At 48.5% G+C, this 23,806-nt stretch overlaps 1 protein-coding gene across 4 annotated transcripts in view; it reads left to right on the forward strand.

Moving 5' to 3' along the window:
- Positions 1-2,908: 2,908 nt before the first annotated feature.
- Positions 2,909-23,806, forward strand: part of Mlph (melanophilin) — a 49,311-nt gene continuing 28,413 nt past the window's right edge. For 2 of the 4 annotated variants that reach the window (XM_027397533.2, XM_035441120.1), the window contains exons 1-2: positions 2,909-3,083; positions 15,741-15,874. In XM_027397533.2, coding sequence (XP_027253334.1) covers positions 15,765-15,874 — 110 coding nt within the window. In that variant the 5' untranslated portion in view covers positions 2,909-3,083; positions 15,741-15,764. Of the gene's footprint in view, positions 3,084-6,746; positions 6,796-15,740; positions 15,875-23,806 lie in introns of all 4 variants that reach the window. The other 2 variants (XM_027397534.2, XM_035441119.1) reach the window with 2 other exon arrangements.

A 23,806-nucleotide genomic window follows, 5' to 3' on the forward strand; every position in this document is an offset into this window, starting at 1 on the left:
CCGAGGAGGTAATGTCCTTCCTCTGGCTGGCACTGGGGTCCCAGCCTTTTGCTTCACCCAGCACGAGATTCCTGGGAAATTCCTATCTCTTGGGGTTTTGTATTAGTGTGATCTCGAGGAGGGCGGGGAGGCACGAGTGTCTAGAATATCTACACTGCTGCCAGGATAGCCACACTGCCAGCTGTTTTCTAATTAGAAGCGCATATAAAGCCCCAGAGTCCCAAGAAATCCAAGAGCAGAAGTGTTCCTGGAGTCAGAAACTTCAATCTACCTTTCTCTACTCTCTTCTGCCTCCCTGACTCCATCTGCTATGGGCAATATCAACACCACCACCCTTGGCCTCAGCCAGTGAGGGGTCAGAAGGGCTTGGTGGGCAAAAGAAAGCCGTAATAGCAACTAGGTATGGATACCCTGTGCCCCACAGCTCTATGACAGCAGCCTCAGGGATACACTGTCCTGTCTCAGAAGCTACACTCTCCTCTGTTTTTATGGTCTTAAGGTGGGTGGCTTTTGCTGTGGCCAGATGAAAGGGGGGTCACCGCCCTTGCTTGGCTTATCTATACCAAACCTTGGTCAGGAGTCCCTAGGCAACACTCCTGCACCATCTCCATCTCGGGCTATAACTGAGATGCACAGACCAAGGCCCCCAGAAGGCAAGCACTGAATGGTCTTGGGCTGTGTCCCACAATGCACTCCCTTCTGTGAGGGCTTGACTCTATCCTGGTCCAAGATGGGTACCAGAAAATGAGAACATCCCAGAGCATCCAGAAGGAAGGCTGAGTCTACCAGACCTCAGACCCGAGCATAAGTGCCCCCACTGGAAAGCCCCTATGGTGGCTCTACTTCCCACTAGGAAACAATGCCTGTCCCCTCCTCCCACTGAACCTACCTCCAGCACCAACCGACCGGCAGTGATGCCCTACCTGCCATATTGTTGCCAGCAGTAATGCCCCTGGATGCTGGCCCATTGGGGTGGCAGGACTTTCCCAGGGTCCAGGGCTCAGCTGGGGTCCCCGTCTTCCCAGCAGTAGCAGCTTAATGGAGAGATGGGGGCTTTCCTGGCCTTAAGTCCCCAGGAGGATTGTGTGGTTGGGTCCCTGCAGGCCTAGGGGTCCTAGGGTCTGTATAGGAAATGGGCTAGGGATCCTGGTGGTGGGAAATCCCAGCATTCCACCCCTACCAAGGGACTCCCCACGCAGAAGCGGAGTGGAACCAAATGACTCAACAGTTCCTAGGCTCTGCAAAACAGTCCCCTGGGCTGGCCAGCAACCAGGGCCAGAGCATCAGGAGCTGAATTAGTTTGTCTGTTTGTTTAATTTAATATTGGGAGGAGAGGGAGGGGGAAGAAAGAAAGGAGGGGGGATGGACAGAAGGGAAGGGGGAACAAAAGGAAAAGAGGAGGGGGGATCAAAATTGAGCACTAAGAAGTTTTGGGATGAGAACTGTTGAATGGGAGTACCAAGCTCGTCGCCTAGTTGTGGCTTAGCATGGCTTCATTTTGAAGTGCAGGGCAGAGAAAAGGACAGGGCCACCAGTACACAGAGTGGTGGGACTATGTTCCCCAGTGAAGGTCTCCTGACAAAAGGCAACAGTGTCCCAAGAGTGGGTGGCTTCCCTCTCCCTCCTGGGTGGGCTCCAGGCCACCACCGCGGGGACCGACAGGGCGGGCGCCCTACACAGAAGCCGCAGCCCTGCCCTTCGGGCTGCGTGAGTCACTATGGCTGGCTGCACACCAAATGGCTTCGAGGGAAGCCAGGATGGGAAGGAGGGGCACGGGTAGGGGGACCCTGGGAGATGAGGGAGGCGGAGGGTGAGAGGCTAAAACACTTCACCATCATTAAAAAGGAGTCGGGCTGGGGAAGGTGTCCCTAAATTAAAGCAGGGAGACTAGACAGGAGCTGGTTCCGGCCAGCTGACTGTAACATGTGACCGCCCTCCTGCGGGTGCTGGTTTGGCACTGTGCCCCAGGTCCACCAGCTGTGGTTCTGTCGCCCCCTCTCGGTGTGGAGGAGTTACAGCAGGAGACGGCTTTTATTCTGCACAGGACTGGGTCCCCAAGGCCAGCCTGGGGAGAATCCACCCCTCACCCCACCCCATCCCCATATACTCCCAGGAGGGTCCTGCCACTAAAGGATGTCAATGGGGCCTGGCACTGACCTATCGGCCTGGTAGGGAATGTGGGGGACCGGCCCTGCAAGGTGTCCCAGGCCCTTGTCTCCTGGCGCAGAACAAATGGCAGGCTTTCAGGAAGGACCCAGGGAAGGAGAGAAGAAAGCAATAGGGAAAGGCAAGGCTGCAATTCCAGCCTTCAGGAGGCTGAGGCAGGGGGATCACAAAAGGTACCTACAACAAGAGAAATATTAACCCCTGTGTCTTAAGCCAGGCAGCAGGAAGTTCTGTCTTCACGCCTCTGCTGCCAGGGGACCATTTGTGGAAGAAGCCCCCTTACTTGATAGTTGTGAGCCTGAAGGAACACAAAGATCCACCTTCCTCCTACTCATCTCCATGGAGCGAGCTGTATTCACCTTCACGACAGCAAACCCATCTGACAGTGGCTTACACGAGCTGTTATTTTTGTTCCCTTAGCAAGGGGTTTAGAGGTAGAGGGCCTGCTAAGAAGACAGCTCAGTGGTATCATAGGGCTTCAAACCTGTCTTTCCAAACCAGGATCCTAGAGGGGCCTCTCATTTGTCTCCTCCTGGTTGCCAGACACTTTCCACAGCTCCAGAGCACTCCCCCTATCTAAGTTCCAGGCAAGAAGAAAGGAAAAGGAAGAGAATGGCTAAGAAGTTTCTCTTAGTGAAGGCACACTGTCCCCAGGGGCCTCTCCCTACCCACCATCGCTGTACAGAAATGTATCCCATGAATCCTATTATAAGAGCAATGGAAACACATGGATTTTCATTTCCAGCAGTGTCCCTCCCCTCAATGGAATTGGGACTTGTCGGTTCAAAGGAGACATGGTCATTGGTGGTGCTGTTCTGTGCTGTGCCTTGCCTCCAAGGTGAAGCCCGAGATTTCCACTGTGTAGACAGAGCAATTGAGGCACAGTATGATTGAAATTCTTCTCCAAGATGGCACAGGTAATGGGTGACACCCTGGCCTCCTGCCTTTAGGGATTAGTGGTTGATTGCTTAGTGGCTCAAAATTGGCTGCTGGACTATTTTACGATATGGATTTGTGAGGCCCATTTATGATAACTGCTGTAAAGTATGTGTTAGTGGGACCTTCTGCCACTATGACGAGCTGAGAAAAAGTAACTAAAATAAGGGAAGAGTTAGTGTGGCTCAAACTTTCTGTCCTGTCACTTGACTCTATTGCTCCATGAGGCTGGGCACTATGGTGGGGAGAATGTTTTAAAGCCACCCACCTGGTAGATAGGAAGCAGAGAGGCAGAGAAACAATACCAGGTACTCACTTTCCCTTTGCTAGATCCCACCTCCTAACATTTCCAGAAACTCCTAGAATGCTGCCACCAGTTTGGGACCAAACTTTCAACAGACTGACATTTCATATTCAAACTAGGATAAAATCTTTGCCATGATTCCAACATCTGATGCATCCTAGTACCCGATTCTACTAACTGTCATTTTTTTTTGTCCAAGTGTTGTCCTGCCTCTAGATATGACCATTAGCTTTGCTCTGTCCCCTGGGCCTTTGGGCTGTTGCATCAGAAGACTTGAGCTGAATAAATCTTCTATATTGGTGGTCAGTTACCCTGTGTAGGGGTAGGTTAGGTTCTGTTGTGTGCCTCACATCAATGACAACTGTCTCTTCTGAAATTTTGCCATGTTAGTAGTGTCTATTGTGTTCTTGCCTTATTCTCTTCTTTCTCATGTTTTCTGAGAGGACAGAGGATACGTCCCTGGGCCACATATTGTCATTAAGTGAGTTTCTAGGGGAGGGTCAGAAAACACTGGGCCCAGTCCCTTATGCCACTAAATGGGGGCATATGGCTCCCTCCATTCTGTGAATAGAAGAAACTGGATCCCTGTGCCAGGTTATGAAGCAGGGCTATGATGGCCTGTTGTGGTCACTGCTAATCATAGGAACACATTGCTTGCTGGGGCCAGCTGGGTAGTGGAGAGGGGGCTGAGTTTCCTCACCTGAAGATGCAAGATTGATTCACACAGCTTTAGAAAGAGAAAGCTACCCACCCCCAGAAAGAGAACAAGGAAGGGTAGGTGGCAAGGCAGGCTAAAATGCTGGGGAGCTAGGGAACCTCCTGAGGGCACCCAGGGAGTAGCAGTGCAAAGACACAAAAAGTTCTCTTGGCGGTTGTTTGACTTTGTTTATGGAAATGTTATTTACCAGGGTTGTTATTCATGTAAATGTTGAGTGCACACATTCCTCCCCACAAAGATTTATTGATTGCAAAGAGGAAGAGAGAAATTCGACTACAGGGAAGCCTGGAAGGCAGAGCCTTCAGGCAGGGTTCGTAATGAACAACCAGAATAACGAGACAAGTGTAATTACCCGCCACCTGATAGACTGCAGAGAGAACCTAGCTTTGCTTCTGGAAGGTTCCTTCCAAATGCAAAGTTAGGGACGATCTACAAAAGTCAGCAACCTGTACAATTTAAGTGTGACACAGCCCAGAAGCCAAAGAAAGTTGAGAAGAGGATCCATTCTGAATATTAAGAGCCAATGGGGCTAGAGTGATGGCTGAGTGGGTAAGAATATTGCAGAGTAAACATGGGGGCCTGAGTTCAAGGCCTCAGCACCTACCTAAGTTAGTCATAAGCAGGCATAGTGGCACACACTTTAATCACATCACTTAGGAGGCAGAAGCAGGTGTTTGTGAGTTCAGAGGCAACACTGCTCGATACAGTGAGTCCGAGGCCATCCAGGACTATATAGAGTTTGTATAATATATAAATATATGTCTTACACATTATGTATTATATGTTATAGAATACATATTGTATGTATTGCTCGTGTGTGACTTGACCAGCCTCATTACTCTGGGTGCTCATTTGATCCCTGCTTAAAGGCTCTGTCTTCTTATCTCCTCTGTGGTCAAACTTCTCTCTTCCTCTTTGCAATAAATAAATTCTTTGTGGGAAGGAATGTGCACATTCAACATTTACAAATACACACATGTGTGTATATGTGTATGTGCATATACATATGTGTATATTTACACACACACACACACACACACACACACACAAGCCTAGTGCTGTAGGAAACAGAGACACGAGGATCTGTGTAGCTTGTTGGCAGCCAGCATAGCTCTAGGTTCAGTGAGAGACTCTGTCTCAAGGGAATAAAGTGGAGAATGAGAGAGCAGGGTCCTCGCGTTCTCCTGGCCTCCTCATGCACACTCACATACATACACTTGTATTCACCACACTAGCACACGTGCAAGCACACACTTATGTATGGGGAGGGCGCTGCTAGATGCAGCTGATTCTGGCCAGATCCTGTGGCCCCAAAGAATGTTACGGACACAGTCTGCAAAAGACTGAAGGTCCTGGTGGGCAAAGCTCTGCTTCACTGATTGAAATCTGGATTTTTGTTCTGCAGACAGTCATTCTGGTTTAAACCCAGAACACACTGACATGTGTCCATCATCAAGCCCTTCACAAGTGGCAAGTGGGGAATTCTTTGTGTAATTTTGTAATTTTTAGATTGCTTCAACAATTTTAAAATCGCTTCTAATTTTAAAATATTTTCTTTAAAACCACATATACTCTTTGACTCAGATCAAAATTTCAAATTTCCATTTTATTCCAGAGCTATTATTCTAAATGTGTAAGTAGAATTGTGATCATGTCTGTACTATATAAATCACTATAAACACAGAGTGTTTATATGATGATATTTGTGCAGGAATTATCTAAAAAATTATCTGCCCATCAACAGTCAGCTAGTGGCCCTGCTGTGTGTGCCCTGCAATTATCAGACAGGATGAAACAGATCTCTGCCAGCTGTAGTGAATATTTACCAGGAGCTTACCATGAGGCAGACTCTACTGTGTACTGTGTGTACTCAGTCCAGAAGAACTTACTGCATTGATTTAGTTACTCTACCAAGTGTAGAAGAGCACTGAGCCTGACCGAGGCAGCCTGCCCAGGGTGAGGCAGCCAGAAAGTCATGCTTCCCCGGGAACCCCAAGTCACATATCTGCTTAATCACACACACACACACACACACACACACACACACACACACACAAATAATACACACAAAAAAAAATACACACACACACACACACACACACACACAAGTGTGTGTCATACACTCAGTCGTGTGCACACACACAATCATATACTCAGTTATATATACACACAGATATGCTCAGTCATATGCACACATGCACACAGAGTCATATACTCAGTCATATGCACAGAGAAAGAGAGTCATACACTCAGTCATATGTACACACACAGAGAGAGTCATGCATTCAGCCATATACACAGAGTCATATACTCAATCATATGCACACATGCACACAGAGAGTTATATGCTTAATCATATTCACACATACACACATTCATGCACACCAAACAAGTCAGAAACATCACATAAATTATTAATAACAATTGCGTTTAAAAACTGAAAGTAGGAGGAATTTGAACTTTTGTTCTTTATATGCTGTGCCATATATCTTCACTTTAATGTATAACACCTGAAATCCATCTAAAACTTTTTAATGTCTCTATTGTTTATTTTTATTGTGTATGCATGGTCTTTTGCTTGCATGTGTGTATGTGCACCTCATGTGTGCCTAATTCCCACAGAGGCCAGAAAGAGGTGCCAGACAGATCCTGGATGACTGTGAGATGCCATGTGAGTACTGGGAATGCAGCCTGTGTCCTTTGTAAGAACAAGTGCTCTTCAATGCTATCTCTCCAGCCCTGTTAATTAAAGCAAAACAAAACAAACTAGTTCAAATAAGTAAGCACTAAAGTAGAAACTTAAGTCTGTCTTCTTCACAGTCTTAATACTAACTTGAAAGTACTAAGTTGTCACACAGTAGCAGGTTGTAGGGTAAGGACATTAAGACGCAAGAACAGAGCCTTGGCTGTAGGAAGCTGCCCAGCATGTAAGGCTCTTGGGTCACACACACCAACTGATGGGCATCCATAACAGCTCCACGGTTAATTTCACCCAACCCACTGGAACACCTTAAGTCAGCCCTGGTATTGCCACCCATCTACACACACACACACACACACACACACACACACACACACGCACGCACGCACGCACGCACGCACGCACAAACGAACGTGAATGCACATGCACACACACAGATGCACACACTCATGAACACGCATGCACACACCATCACACATGCATACACACCCTGGCACACACTGTGGCTTTTGAAAGCTCTCTGCAGATGACCTAGTGCATGACGGACCGCTAAGATTCCCTTTCCTCTCCCACTGACAGCCAGCAGCCACTGCTATCACATCTGTCCACGCTGCCGCTCTTTATTATCTATGCCCCATCTCTATTTCTGCAGACAGGGGAACTGAGTTGCAAAAGTTGTCCCTAAAGAATAGAGGTCACTGTTTGTTTGAGACAGGCTCTCTGTGTGTGTGTAGTTCAGGCTGAAACTCAATCCTAGCACAGGTTGGTCTGAAACTCTCAGCAATCCTCCTGCCTCTGCCTCTCAAGTGTTGGGTATTGTGTGTTTGATCCTTTCTAAATAGAGCAACGGGGAGCCAGGTTAGGGTGCACTGATGCTGGGGCGGGGCGCGGTTGGGGAGATTCTCTCAACATCCAGGGCAGTTCAGAAGGACTAGCTGGGCTAAGTCCCCTAAGGGATAGGGAGGGCTCCTGGGCTTGAGAGAAGCTGACCTTGAAGCTGCTTGAAGCAAGCAAAACGCATTGGCTTCTTACTGATGTGGTAGCCTTTCCCATCCATCACCAGGTCTTCCCTCGCAGATCTCTGGGTGGGAAGTAGCAGACCAGAGACCTACTGGGCTTTTTTTGGTAGTTAAAGCCCACCTCCCTTCCTGCTTCTGGACTGCCCGTTGAGAGGGTCTTGTGATTCCAGTTGCGTCCTGCAATCTGGGGCCCTGAGCGATGCGTGGCTCTTGCTGGTGGAAACCGTGGGTTCAGTCTCACTGAGTAGGTGACTTTGGGTAGGGCACTCTTCTGAGCCTCAGTTTCCCTAACTGTGACACTGTCTTCTTGAAGAGTTAGAATGGGTATTCAAGGAGAAAAAGCGCTCCCTGAGGATGTGCGCTGATGCGGGTCCCTCCTCTGAGGGAAGTGGTGGAGTAGTAGAACTCCAAGTTGTGTGCTGGCTCTTCCCGTCCTGCCCGCCCAGTCTCCCCCAACCAGCTTGGGAGATGAGGAGACATGTCCTCGGAACCGCACAGGCGCCTCTCTGGAGAGCCCTTGGCTTCCACCCTGTGCTTGGCCTGCTGAGCGCCCCGGGTGATCCCGGAGCTGGGCGGGAAGGGGAGTAGCCCATGTGATCAGAGCCGGCGGCAAGTTGGGCAGGTCCTGTGCCACAGCTGCCAGGCTCCCTGCGCTCCGCTCTGTATAGCTCAGTGCACCGTGACCCAACACCGGCCTTGGTGCTTGGGGTTTCTCTCTCAGGACCTAAGAGCAAGGAGCAGAGCCCCAGACTCAAGTGCCAGAGCCAGAGGCTGAGCATTCCCAGGAGAGAGGCCGGTGAGTGCTGAATGTGAGAACCTGGGGCTTGCAGGACCTCACACGCCTCCAGGAGAGGGAACCCCGGCTCAGGGAGGGTGCGGCCCCACCCTCGGGCTTAGGTGAGAAGAGCACTCACTCAGGAAACCCCCAACTCCAGGCTTCTTCCGGATGCCACGATCACAGTGGCTAAATCTTTGGGGAGTCTATTTGGTGCTCAACAGTTGATTTTCATCAAAAGCCCTGTTTGAGGTAAAAGCTGGAGCCCCGGGAGACTTGGGCTGTAGCTCAGGGTGAGAAGCTGTTTGGAGAGACTTCCTCCTGGCTGACCAGCTGGTCTTGGGGGAATAAGAAAAAGATCCCAGACTAAAAGAGGCACCTGCCTTCCTGCAGACCTCTAACACCACCAGAGTGAGTGGATTTTTTATTTTTTTATTTTTGGTGGACCATAGGTTCCCTGGGTCCACCTGCTTGTTGTGAAAATGTGAGAAGAAAGATGAGTGGGCTGTAGGCATGGCAGGCTCTCCCCTGTGAGGGAGCTGAGTCTCACAGATCCAGGAAGATTTCACAGAGCGCACACCTATACCCTACTGACCTGAATTAAAAACTCGGCTCTTTGCTTTCGTCTGAAATGGCTTGGCAAGTTTACCTGTTCTGTTTCCAGGCAGTGTGATTACTCAAGTTTCTTTATGGGGGGCTTTCTGTGATAATGGGGGTTCAAGACTTCCCTAGTGCTCTGGCCATAAAGTATCAGGAAAAGGGGTGAGCTGGAAGGATCAGCTGCGCAGTGAGGTTGGTGCACCCCTGGACCTGATGGCCCCCTGCCTGCCCGTGTGTCATTTGACACCCATCCCCCAACTGATTACACACAGCTTTCCGGGCCATAAGCACCACCCCTGCCCAAGTCTCCAAGGTGTCACTTTTTAGAATCCAAGCAACACCAGGCAGGGGAGGAGGAGGCATGCTCCTCCATCTCTCCCAGTGTCAGTGTCCCATCTCCATACTGGGGACCATGGCAGGTGCCTCACAGGACTGAGAACCTGGTCCAGGCCACGCGCAAGAACTTGGTGGGTCTTCCTGGTGGAAGCATAGTGACTCTGAAAAGCTGCAGAGCACTGAGGGAGGAGGAGAGGCTGGGGACAGGCAAAGAGGTCCCCAGACCTGTGTAATGACGCCTTGCCCTTCCCTCGGTGTTGATGCAGGGTGGGCAGGTGACCTGGTCAATCGGTTAAACCAACTTTTAGGGCTCACTATCATGTTCTGGGAGAAGTTGATCCCCAACATGTATGAGCATCCTACCCTACCACCATGGTGCCTCTTAAGTCTAAGATGCCAGCATCATGCTGGGTTAGAGATGACCAGAGAGGCCATGGAGCCCAGCTTCTCACAATAGAGACAGGGAACTGAGATCTTGAGAGAAGTCCCTGTCTGCAGCAATACTGGCCATGCCTGAACGGGGTTGGGAGCCCAGCTGCAAACTCTGCAGTTGTACTCGGTTCAACTCTCACCACAGCCTGGACCAGAGCCTTTGCATGTAGGTCAAAACCGATGGCCAAGAGAAAGTGAGGCTCCCAAGGGAACACCAAGAACAGCAAAATCAAACTAGAAGTGACAGCAGGCCTCCTGGCTTGTGGGAGCCTTTCTGGAGCTTCCGGTGGCATCTGGCACTGCCGTGGAGAAGGGAGAACTTTGGGGTGGCATTGTGCTCATCCTGCTTCTGGAGACTAGAGACCCCAGTACCCTGTGGTGTGAGCCCTGGCCACGCACATAACCACTCCCAGAAGCTCAGGAGACAGCCCCAAAGGGGTCATAGCGGGCACCTTATCAGCAGGACCTGCCTGGTCCAGACAGCAGGTATACCTGCCACTGTCAGCTGGCGTCTGCTGAGTTGTTCCCAGTTTGTTTGCCCACACTTACTGATGTGCCAGCTTCTGGGCAGGTGACCTTACAAGTGGATAAGTCGGGTCTTTGTCTACAAGTTTCCCTTCAATGTGACCGAAGTGTTCATTCGAATCTTTAATAGCTAAAGACAACATTTCCTTGAAACTCCGAGGCTGGGTCTGAGCGGTCCCTCTTAGTTTTTATCTCTCCTTCCTGCTGGTCACTTTTTCCAGTGCCGCCCTGTTCCCCATTATAATCATTAAGTAACTGGGGACAACTGGCATCTGGGTGATTTGGGATGGGATTAAAGCTGAGCGGTGGAGCAGAGAGAACTTGAGAGTGCTTTGGGGCTCAGGAAGCTCGTGACTGGGTTATCAGCACAGACAAGGAACAGTCAGAGCCCAGAGGCATCGCCCCGCCCTAACACAGGCCCATCCCCCCTGCCTAGCCAGACACGAGCAGCCCTGGCCCTTCCGTGGGTCTGGTCCATTCCCTGCCCTTCAGTGTCTCAAGTATAGATTCATGAGAACAGACTCGTTCATGAGGAGCCAGCAAAGCAGGGATGACAGGGGATCACGGACTTGCTGGAGTCTGCAGACCATGCAAATGAGCATATCCTGTGCTAGCCAGGGCTGGTCAGTAAAGGTATCCGCATGTCCTCAAAATGCCACTCACTGCCTTAGTTTGTGTGTTTTAAAGCACTGGCATCAAACAAATTCTTCGTTTGATTTTAGAACATTTTCCAGAAATAGTTATTTTGATTAAAAGCTTTAAGCCTTGGTCTTATATTGATTCAGTAAATAGGACGATTTTCTTGTAGTGGATAAAAATGCATACCATTCTGTGGACACAGGCTCTCAGCCTCGAATTGTCCAAAGATGCCCTCAACAAGTGCTGTCCTGTGGCTGTACCACCCTACAAAGTTTCCATCAGACAAACTCAAAATGTTCTCCCTCGAGCCTCCTGAAATCAAGGACCTGGGACCTGATCAAAAAAAAAGGGCATCCGAGGAAAACTTCATAAAGCTTCCAACCCGCAACGCACCAACACATTGTTCTTAGCTTAGCAACAGGTGTGTGTGTGCTTTCCAAACACTGAGTTCCACCCTTCCTGGATTTCCTACGCAGAGCAAAGTGAGCTTGGGGGTCAGAGATCCTTCAAGAAGTGCTTCATGGGACACATATCCCAGCCCGGTGTGGGACAGAGTTCCTGACCCTCCACACTGCTTCCCCTACACATCTAGCAAGGATCTACCTACCCTCAGCTCCGCCGCTGGTGGCCAGCCATGCTGTCCCAGCACCAGTCTGGACCCTTCTCCTGCTTCATCCTGGCAGCATCCTAAATAACAAGAGTTCAGACTCCTCTCAGGCTCAGGGAACTCCCCAGCCCTTTTCCTCCTGGTAGCATCATTGGCATTTGGCTAAGAAACCAAGTGACACCCATGAAAAACAAGCATCAAAGGAGGAGAAACAGCCTCAGCCTGGGCTGGGAGATGCATGGCATCAGTGTGCAGCAGCCTCTGGATTTGGTCCTGATGTGTGTTGATATTGCTGTACATCCCCTGACACTGAGCAGCCTCTGAGAAAGTATAATAGCAAATATATATATCAAAGATTCCTTGATGAATCTCATTACTTCATTAGGCTAACCTCAAAAATTAATAATTAAAATTAATTTTAAAAAAAGAATTCGAACTGTGAGGATGGCAAAGAGGTGGCTTTTCCTTTGGCTTTTCCTTCCCGCTCAGGAGTTAAGTACCCAGAGACTTTGATTTCTACTCCAGGAGGTGGGGGGAGGGAGAGAGAGCCCTCAGCTGAGGGTCACGCTGCTCATTGGCTCCAAGAATAGAACTTGAGTGATCACTGCCCCATAAGACACTGGCTTTAAGATGATGAGAATGCAGAATGAATGAGCCTCAGTCACCCATCTAATAAGAACTTCTTGTTCTGCTCTGTAGAAGCCAGACACCACGTGTTCTGTGGGGGGGGGGTGCCTAAAGAATGCATTGATTGGCTCCTTGTGGAACTGTCTTGCCCCCACCAACCAAGGCCCCCTCTAAACACATTCCTCATACTCACCTCTGTGCTGGGGATTGGGAATATTGAGGGCAGACTGAAAAAAATGTTGAGAAATGATCTTTCACCAATTTGAAGACGCAGAATGTTTGGGGTCAGGGACTATTCTAATTGACAGCGGTGGGCTCTGGAAATTCACTTTAGTAACATTTGCCTGGGCAGGGTCACTTCTTCTTCTTAACCTGCTTTTACTCGCTTTTCTCCTTGCTGTGGAAAAAATACCCAACAAAAGCCACTCCAAAGATGGTTTAGATTCGTTTTCAGTTTGAGGATGCAGTCCATGGTGGTGGGGGAAGGCAAGGCAGCCATGGCTATGGCAGCAGGAGTGTGAGGCAGCTGGTCACATTGCACCCACAGTCAGGAAGCAGAGATGAACGCTGACATGGAGCTCACTTCCTCCTTTTGACTCAGGACTCCACCACATGGGATGGTGCTCCCCACATTCAGAGTGGGTCTTCCTTCCCGCATTAAATCTATCTAGAAAAGCACTCATCGACATGCCCAGAGGTGTGTGCCCTCAGATCCCATATCCAGACAATATGATTAATCATCACAGCCTTTTTTGTTTCTGGTTTTGAATTTTTTGTGAGATATACATATTTCATTATGTAGCCCAGGCTAACCTCCAACAAGAGATTCTCCTGCCTCAGCAACTGAGTACTGAGGCTGTGGGCCATAATTAACCTCTGTGTGGCCAAATTAAAGTACTTCTGTGGCACAGAGACTGTTGTTCTCAAATATTCATGCTGATTGCTTCTGACTGTTTGGTAGCTCTGAAAGGGGATGTATTTCAGAATTGGAAAGCAAAATGAAGACTTCCAGGTTGGGAGGTCCCCTGTGAGAGCACCTGAATTGTCCCCTACTCTATTATTTTCAAGAAAATAGAACAAATCCTCAAGGAAGATTTTTCCAGGGTCTCCAGTGCTAGTCAAGTCTCTGTCACCTAAAACAGGTCTCTCAAGAACCATTTCTGAAGCCAGCTGGACTAGGGGTCACCCATGGGCTTCCCTGTGTGACCTGCTGCAAACAGTGAGGAGTATAGAAAGAACTTATATACCAGGAACAAATAGAGTTACTGTCCCCATGGAGATTAACAGTAACATGACCACACTGACCATTAGGAAGTATGGAGAAACTTCAGAAGGGTGGAAGTAGGGAGTGACCAGCAAAGGAGTGGAGCCCACTGCGTGGTCAGAGAAGCCCTCTGTTGATCACAGGTGGAGTTGTGCCATGTACTCAGTGAAGATGCATGAGGGAGCGTCCTCTGTTGTCAGTGATGCCCCAAGTTTTATACCCAGATGTAGTGTCACATTGATATGACCTGTGAGAACCATGTGACTCCTCTACAAAAAGCCAGTATGAGAGCCTGTCTTTCTCTGTTCAGCTACACTATCATGTGGTTGGCTTGCCTCACACCCATTGCCTACCCAACAGAACATGCAGACTGAATCTGTTAGTAAGCACTAAATGAATGACTCTCCCCCACAGTACTGCCACCCACAGGAATCTGCAGACTAGCATAGTCTCACATGGACACAAACTGCCTGAGGAGCTTGCTAAAATGAAGCTTTTTAGTCTGCAGGACTGGGCAGAGCTTGGAAATCTTCATCTTAATCAGCTTCTAAGACAGGCTGCCAGCCAACATGGACCACACTTAGAGTAATGTCACCAGGTTCTGCCATCTTTCTTTCTGACGCCTGAATTTTTCTGTCTGTGTCCATTGGCACTGGCATTAACAAGGATATCCGGTTTGGAGAACTTCAAAATCTGAAGTCTGAATCCAAGTGAAGGTTCAAATACATAATATCAAATCTCAGGAGGCTGGGACAGAAGGATTGAGAGTTTCATTCTAGTCTGGGTTACACAGCAAGACTGAGTCTTAAGTAAAATTATTTTTTTATTTTATTTTGATTAACTAATTAATTTTAATTAATTAATCAATCAATCGAAAATCTGGTTTGACTTCCACTCCCTTGGATCATCAAGAAACACAGCACACCAGGACACTTAGGGGCTTGCAGCTCTGACCGCAACTGAACCATCCAGAATCTCTGAAAGTTCTGGCTATTGTCATTGTCAGGTGACCCTAACATGCAGTGGGCACAAGAATTCCCACTGGACAGTCCCTCTGCTGACCTCTCCCAGTGAGCCAAGTTTGAGGGCCCTAACCATCCTGCCCATTCGGGTGTGTATTCCTTTAGTCTCCCTGTGGGCCATGCATGAATGTTCCTGGAGCAAACACATTTGGCATCATGCTAGTATGACAAAAGGGGTGCTTTTGATGCCAGGGGACACCCTAAGCAAGCAGGCCCCACCCCAGAAGGCCATAAATGTTTCAGATGGTGAGGAATCATCTCACCTTTCCTACGGTGTTTAATACTTTCCTCGTTGTTATGACAAAAGCAACTTAAGGAAGGAAAAACTGATTTTTGGCTCACAGAGGACACAGTCCATCATGTGTCGAGTCTAGTGTCAGAAGCATAAGGCAGGTGGTCACACTCGGTCCGCAGTCATGATGTGGAGAGAGGCGAACGCTGGCTCTCAGCTCTCTTTCTCATTTCTACTTTTTTCTTTCAGTGAGGGACCCCACCCCATGGGGTGATGCTGCCCATATGCAGGGTGGATATTTATTTCCTGCTCACCTAAACCTCTTGTAGATATGCCCAGAGGTGTGTCTCCTAGATGACTTTAAATCCAGTCACACCAACAGTGGAGATTAGACATCAGGCCTACATGGGGACAGTCTCCAAAGCTCCCCTGCCTTCTGAGACCAGCATTGTCAGCTCTGAATGTCACAGGCAGTGGCCCCAGGGACTCAGAGCTGGGCTAGAAATAAGTATGCTCCCCTCTGCTCTGAGAAAACGTAATGCGGAACCACTGGCACCCATCTCACAGTAGGAACAGTGGGGGCAACTATCTATGTCCCAGGGGCAAGAACTAATTCCCTTACACATCTACTTACTTTCATTCATTTAACTGTGCAAAATTTAATAAATAGCCCTAGTTTCTAGACAGGTATTCATCCGTTTAAAAAACCATTTGGCCCAGTGCACAGACATCCTGAGGGATCCATGGATGTTTTGATGATCTGCCTTATACTCTGTGATTTAGTCAGTGTCCCTGGGCCTTCTGGAGTTGATTGATTGTGATCCTATGACTTTCCAGGTGTGGCCTGGATGAGGCACAGAGATGGGGAAAAAGCTGGACCTTTCCAAGCTCACAGATGAGGAAGCCAAGCATGTATGGGCAGTGGTTCAGCGGGACTTCGACCTAAGGAGGAGAGAAGAAGAAAGACTGGAGTAAGTGTCTGCCTGAGCCACAGAGATCAGGTCCTCTTTGTCCCATCCAGCTGTCATGTCAGGTGCCCTGGGTGGGGACGTGGCCAGAGCTACAGGGTGAGCAGAATGAATGGGAAGCCATGATCTGGGAACTAGTTCCCCTTTCGAGCTTGGAGGTCCCCATCATGAATTTGAACTTGACTCCCAGTCTGGGTGCTATCTCATGAGCCACACAGTCCCAAGGCCACACCTTGAAGGGAGAAAAGGAACTAATGGTGCTATGTGGGGAGTGTGGAATGGCTCTGAATCTCCTGGACACTGGGATTTGGGCAGAGACTGACTTCCATCCTGTTCAGTGATGTGAAGGGCACCCCTCTTCCTGGGTGACCCCAGCTTGTGTACCTCATTCTCCCTACCACCTAATCCAAAATTTACCTCATTGCCTACACCTCCTTCTGCCTCACTTCTGCCTCTGCCCACAAAGAAAGGTTCTTAGTCTGCCTGAACTATTCCCTTCCCTGTCTTTTGTGGTCAGCTTATTGAGGAGTTGGGAGGAGACCCTGAGCAAAGACAGAGCAGAAGCCAAGGAAGGCAACCCTGAAAAACGCAGAGGGTATAAGCAGACCACACAGGCTCTAGGGGTTGGCATGTAGAAGTCTTGAGACTGGGGACATGGCTCATCTGAACCCAATATTTAAAGCAGGGAGGAAAGACTGTTGTAGGAGGTTCCTGGGGCGGGGTCTCAGATAAAGCCCAGAAAAGAGGATGTCAGGCAAGGAGGAGCCTCTGGGTCCCAAAACACAGCAGAGTCCAGGACAAATCACCAAAGACAAGCCCAGTTCGAGGCTAGCACACACAGTAAGAGGTTCTAGTATTATGAGAAGGGGCAGTCAGCACCATCTCTCCAAGTCACCTCCTCTCTCCTTCCTGCCTTGCTCTGCCTGTCACCCATGGTCTTCATGAATCAGCTCCATCTTGAACCAATTCCTTCCCCACCACCCCTGCTTGGCTTGGAGCAAAGCCCATCTCTAGCACAGACCTGATGGGCATGGCAGCCTGGATCCACTTTCCAAGCAACTGACGTCCCAAGTTACCACTAGAGCAGAACTGGTACTGCACCCCTGTCTCTAGAGCAGACCTGGCTAAGGCCAGGTGTCTTGGTTTTAAATAAATGTCTACTTACACCTTCATGCATGTTGACATGCAAGAGGAGAATTCATTTTGCAGGGAACAAAGTACAGGGGTGCAGGCAGGCATCATCTTCCCAGGGACTTGGAAGAGGTCAGGTCCGACCTCCACCCCAAGTTTAGTGAAATTCCAGGTGTTTTTGTATGCCACTTGATCACTCTGGCCTTCCATATTCCATGACCCCCGGGTTACTTCTAAGTTCTCTTTGGATAGGAAGCATCTTTAGAGGACTTCCCCAGCTGGTGGGCTAGCCACAGTAAGGGTCCCTGCCATTTGCACAGGATGAGCCAGCGGAGATAGATGCAGTTGACCAAGGATGTTATGCCCCACAGCAGCCTTGGGACTACGGATTGGGTATTTTTAAAATCCCAAATGCCTATCAGATGGGGAGAGGTTGTTTACAATGCTCACATCACAGATGACCAGAGTGACTGATATCTCCAAAGGGGGAGTGATGGTAAGTCAGCTGCAAAATCCCTGAGACCTGAGAGGCACACTGGCTTTCACTGTATCAACAGCTAATGTAATAGCTGGCGACAGACCTGGGGGACAGTCACGTGGCAGAGGGTTGACAAAAGGACTTCTCGTGGTTCTTCTTGAGGTTGTTGTTCAGTCCTGTGCTCACTGTCCTGGGAAGTCTATGGCTAAAGGGTAGCCCTGCTTTGCCCTGTGACTAACTTCTTTGTAAGTCCAGCCTGACCGCAGGAAGTTGCAGAGGACAGGGCATAGGTCCTGAGGCAGGTTGGGAGGAGCACAGTGAGGTCACAATAGGACAATTAGGCTCTGCTCAAACTGGGCCGGGCTGACTCTGAAAGGGGAATATTGAAACAGGCACAAAATCAAAACCAGGTTCTTGGTGGCAAAATTGGTTCAGGAAAGTGAGTTGACTTAAATAAGAGTCCCGTTCCTTTTGTCCCAGTGCCCTCTCCAGTAGTGTCTGCCATGTGGCTGTTGTGGCCTGGAATCCTTTCTTGCAATTCACAGGCACAGCACACCTGCAATGTCTACTGTGCTAACCCATGTTACTCGCTACTGGTCAGTACTTGGGTGTGAGCATAGGTCACCCTTCAGGGTAGAGAGTCCCATGAGCAGTGTTCTTCCCTGCTTGATCATGGGACAGCATACCCACCGCGTCTCCCTCACTGGCTGGCGTCAGGTGCTTTTGTGAACAATCTGTCAGCCGCTCAAAGAACAAAATCATCCTGCACTACTCAAACGGCTACATACCAGAGTGTGTTTGCAAACCTCACCCCGGTGCTGTCCACTGATGAAGAAGAAAGAAAAGGACAGGCCTGATGAAGTCACCATAGTGACCTCCCAGAGGCAGGCGACAGAAGCCACCACCCACATGTGGCTATTTGAATTCACTGAAGTTAAGTGAAAGACTTTTAAGTCCTCGGTCTCGCTAGCCACTCTTCAAGTGTCCCCAAGCCGTGAGAGCATGTTGTGGTTGCCATTGTTCCAGCCCCCAAAATGGCAAATTTAACAATGAGTTTCATGACAGATTTCTTGGCATCCTTAAAAATACATGTAAAAATAAACTGATACGGTTGAGCAGAAAAAGCAAGTGATGAAAAGACAGTTTTTTCTTGGAATATATTATATATAACAATAGCAGGCTTAGCACTCACAGAGCCTTCCAAGACAGGGTGTGGGTTGATATCTAGTCTCTCCCTTTTCTGACTCCTTTGCTGGTGCTGTCTAGACTTGTTACATATTAACTTTGGGGGGGGAGGGTCCAAGGGCCCCATCTTTCTTCTGGTGCATTCACTCCCCTGTGGCCTTGTCCAGCATTAAGGGGTTTGGATTATTTTTGTTTGGGGGAGGGACGGAAGGGAGTGTTGGGTTTTTTTGTTTGTTTTGCAGTGCTGAGGACTGGCCCCAGGACCTTACTCAGGCTACTCTACCACTGAAACACATACCTAGCCATGCCCAAGGTCAAATGCCCAACCTACAGTGGAAGGAATATTGTACAGACCATTTCCCAGTATGGCAGCCATTCACCCACTTCCATGGCTAAGAGCGTTTGATGGGATTAACTTTTTTGTTTGATTTTCTTCTATAGTTCTTAAATCTGTATGTATATGGGTGTTTCATATGCATATGTGTATGTGCACCACCTGTGTGCAGTACCCATAGAGGCCAGAAGAGGGCATAAGGTACCCTGGATCTTGAGTTGCAGACAGTTGTGAGCTGCCATGTGGGTGCTGGGAACCAAACCTGGGTCCTCTGCAAGTGCTCTTAATCACTAAGCCATCTCTCCAGCCCCTCTTTTATTTTATTTGGAACTTAAGTAACACTTGTGGCCAGTGGTCAATGGGTGTCACGACAGGCCTGGACAGCAAGCCAAGACCCTTCTAAACTGTTGACTCAGTGAACCCATTCAGCCCTCAGATTGGACATCTGGTCAACAACTTATAATTCACCCCCCCCCACCAAGACCTCATTCCCTCCTCAGTTGCTAAAGTCAAGCTGCCAGAAGTCATGTTTATTCCTCTCCCTTCTCATTCATGTATCCACAAGCCCATTAGAATGTATTCCCAGTGCAGCATAAGTTTACTGCCTTCAATCCCAGCCCCAAGTCAGGCCACACCAGCTGAGGGAAACTCCTGCCCACTCAACCCTCTTTCTACCACCACTGCCCTCTTGTCCACCCTCCTCACAGACCCCAGTGTCATGGCTTAAAACCAGGACTCAAGTCACGTCACACTCATATTCTCTAAAGAACATTCTAAGGGCTTAACGATGCAGCTGCCTTCTCAGCGGCTCATGGGCCTCACCCCTGCCCAGTGTGAGGTCCCACAGCCTTATCTGACAGAACTGAGTGGCTTGCTTCTTAGCCTCTTGTGTCTTCACTGCACAAGCTTGCTGTATGTCCCAGTGTCTGGCTTGGGCACGAGTGGGCAGGCCCAGCAGAGTTGCACTAGGACACTTGAGCTCCATCTGTGTAACACACTTCATCCCCAGGTGACCCTGTGATGTGGCTGCTGTTGTCCTGATTTACAGAGGGGAAGGCGAAGAAGGAGGCAGGTTCCCCAGGGGTGAAGAATGCCCTGTGAGTGCTTCTTAGGAATGTCAGGAGGGAATGACTAGCTGTAGGGTTTTATATTATTTTATTATCCTCAGTGATTTGCCCATGTGATCTTTACTCCAGCTAGAATAATTCACAGCAATGTCATTTAAAGTGGATCACAGTATCAGTGTCCAACCTGCTCAGGCTTTCCATCTACCTTCAAATAAGGTCCAGACTTTGCATTTAGTGGCTAGTTTTCTCCTTCCTCCTCTTCTATTTCCTTTTCTGTCCCTCCTTCTCTCTCCCTCTCCCCCCCCTCTTCCTCTCCAGACCCTCCTCCCTCTTCTCTTATTTCTGAGGGGGTCTCACTATGTAGCTCAGGATCTTCTTGCCTCAGCCTCCTCAGTGTTGGCTTTATATGAAAATGGTGGTGGTGAAAGCTTTGCCCCAGCCCCTGGTGTCCACACACCCAGAGTCTGGAATGTTCTGCTGGAAGCTCCACCAAGTCCTCTCCCCTCTCTCTCTCCAAACCCTGCTGCATCTCAGAAAGCCCACCAAATGATGACCCCTCCCCCAGAGATGCTCAAGGATACTTCCACAGGGGATTTAAACTGTCCCCCAGAGAACAGACTGGTGCTTTTTCCAGTCTCCTTTCCCTTTCCCATCTCCTCTCTGGGGGACTGGAAGGCCATCCAGGAGCATTGTATCCATTAAACGTGGACTTTTTCTAATTCAGTTTGATTTGGTCTGATTTGGATTGCTGCATTGACGGAGAGGCTTATCGGGTTGTAGAAACTTTTCATCTGGTGTCCAGCTCAGTGTCCTATCTTTCAGTCATGATTAGTCTATAAGATACACATATACACACATCTCACACACACACATACATGCATGCCACACACACACACACACACACACACACACACCATACAAACACATTGTTTTCTCTCTGTGTGTGTGTGTGTGTCTCTCTCCCCTGCCTTTTGAAACTTGTCATAGAAGGAGCTGGTTGCTTAATTCTGTGGTCTTCCACAATCTGAAGTTTCCTAGCTAACGTCGTCCCTCTGACCTTTGGATCAAGGTTCCTTTGTCCTGTTTTCCCGAGTTGAGAGAGAATTCCAGAAAAGTGTCTCTTAGTCTCTTATCTTCCATGCATCCCATATTCACTCATGTGTCACCTGGGGCTTTAAAAGCTTTAAGTACAGAAAATATAATCACATGTTATTGTTTTTATGCTATACAAACACAGCTTTGCCAAAGCAAACCTTGGAGGGAACACCCAGTTAAGCCTCCACTCATTAGTGCCTCCCTCTTGGGACACTCCCACCCTGGACCTCCGTGGCCTGGGACTATGTACAAAGAAGGCAACCTCAGTGAGGATTGAGAGCCTGCACCCTGGTCTTGCCTCACACCCTGAATATTTAAAGTCGTCAGCATCTCTCCCTCCATGTGTAAGGGTCCAATGCTCAGCTGAGGCTGTCTTGGAAATCACTGGATTGTCCTAAAACCCAGGAAGAGCAACCAGCTGATGCATTGCCAGCCTCAGTGACTCATGTCCTTGGAAAGGGAGGAACTGAAGTATGCTTAAATGGCACATCCTGTCCAATGGACACAGCCCAGTAATCAAATATTAGACCTGTTAACCTTCCCAAAGGCAAATAGGTGGTAGTGTGGAGTTTTAATCTCTGCAAACACACAGGAATTCCTAAAATAATCCATGAAAGACCTGTCAGTGTGAAACACAGGCACACATATCAGCTCATTTGAAAGTCAGCAAAAGGGGCTACAGAGACCTAGAATGGTCTCCAGCCACAGAGAGCTGGGATTACTGGTGTGTGACTTTTTGTTGTTGTTGTTTTGTTGTTGGTTGTTTACTTGTTTGATTTTGTTTTGTATAATTCTGGACATTAATTTTGGTCACTCCGTATAGTTTCTTGTGAGTTGGTTCTGATGTGGGCTTTGGAACCTTATTGATGAAATTTTCATACTGATGTCCAGTCTGTCTTTCCCTTGGAGAGAATCTTCTGCCTGTGTGTAATTTTTGAAACTGAACTTTGGAAAAGCATGGCTTCTCTGAGTTGTTCTGACCTTCAAATGGTACCACGTCCATTCAACAAAAGGAAACTGAGTTACAGTTTCTTCCTTTCGAATAACTCTAGCTTATGTTAATTTGACACAAAATTAGCCAGCACAATTAACTCTTTGTCAACTTGATAAACACAACACTGTTAAGCCATAACCTTTCCTTTCTTGTTTTTCCCCAAGATCACACACTAATATCAATATTACAATATAAACATTCCAAATTTTAAAGGTATTTAAAAATTCAGACACTTTAAAAAAATCAGTCTCTTTGAAACAGCCAATCTCTTTCAAGATCTGGTCTTTTAGAAGTCTCTCAACCATGGGCTCCTGTAAAATAAAAAATACTTCCTTACTTCCAGAAGGAAGAACCAGGACACAGTCACAATCTGAACAAAGTAAAACCAACTCCAAATAGTTGTTTGAGATTCATTCACGATCTCCTGGGCTCCTGGGCTTGGGTCATTTCTCCAGCTCTGCCCTCTGCAGCACACACAGCTTGTCTTCCAGGCTCTGGCTGTCTCCACAGCTGCTGCTGTTCTTGGTGTTGGTCCCATGGTAGTGGCATTTCCAAAACTCTGGAGACTTTGCTACAACTGGGCTGCACTTTCACCAGTAGCCTCCCCTGGGCTCTCTTCATGGTTCTAAGCCTCAGTTTCCCTGCATGACCCCTTCAGTCCAGGGCCTTCAACTGCTACTGAGGCTGCACCTTCGCCAATGGCTTCCCCTGGCCTCTCATAGTGCCAAGCCTCAGCTGCTCTCCATGATGCCTTCAAAACCAGTACCACCTGGGTGATGCCTACACCACCAAGTTCAGCTGCCAATACAAGGTACAACCTTGGCTGTGTTTGAAAACAGCTTCTGTGTGTTGAGCCTCAGGAACTACTTCCAGCTTTCACCTCAACCAGACTGGCCTCTTCTTAAATCACTGCTAATTTATCAGTTCTAGCTGACCAGCATCAAGTATCCCAGTAACGCAAAGGTTTCACTTTAGTAGTTCTGGAATCTTGTTAATCACAGCTGATTCTTGAGCCCCAGCTAACCAGAACTACATAGTCTTAATTCAAAATAACTAATGGCCCCCAATAGCCTTTAAACTTCCCTCTGAAACTTCATAAACCAGGCCTCCATCTTTCGAATTTCCCTCAATATTCTTACCTCCCAAGCTCCCACAGAGCATCCCACTGAGCTCTCAAGATGCAATGGCTTTCCTAGCGCCAAGTCTCAACACCCTCCCACAGTCCTCCCCGAACATGTTCAGGTCTGTCCCAGCAACTTGTACTAGTTAGGGTCACTATTGATGTGATGAAACCATGACCAAAGAAACTTGGGGAAGAAAGGGTTTATTTGGCTTACACTTCCACATCACTGTTCATCATCAAAGGAAGTCAGGACAGGAACTCAGACAGGACAGAATCCTGGAGTCAGGAGTTGATGTGGAAACCATGGTGAGGTGCTGCTTACTAGCTTGCTCCCCAAGGCTAGTCAGCTTGCTTTCTTATAGAAGCCAGGACCACCAACCCGGGGTAGCCCCACCCACAATGGGCTAGGCCCTCCCCCCACCAATCATTAATTAAGAAAATGTCCTACAGCCAGATCTTACAGAGGCATTTTCTCAGTTAAGGTTCCCTGCTTTCAGATAACTCAAGCATGTGTCAAGTTGACATCAA

Source organism: Cricetulus griseus, chromosome 2 (genome assembly GCF_003668045.3).
Source record: "Cricetulus griseus strain 17A/GY chromosome 2, alternate assembly CriGri-PICRH-1.0, whole genome shotgun sequence".
NCBI lineage: Eukaryota > Metazoa > Chordata > Mammalia > Rodentia > Cricetidae > Cricetulus > Cricetulus griseus.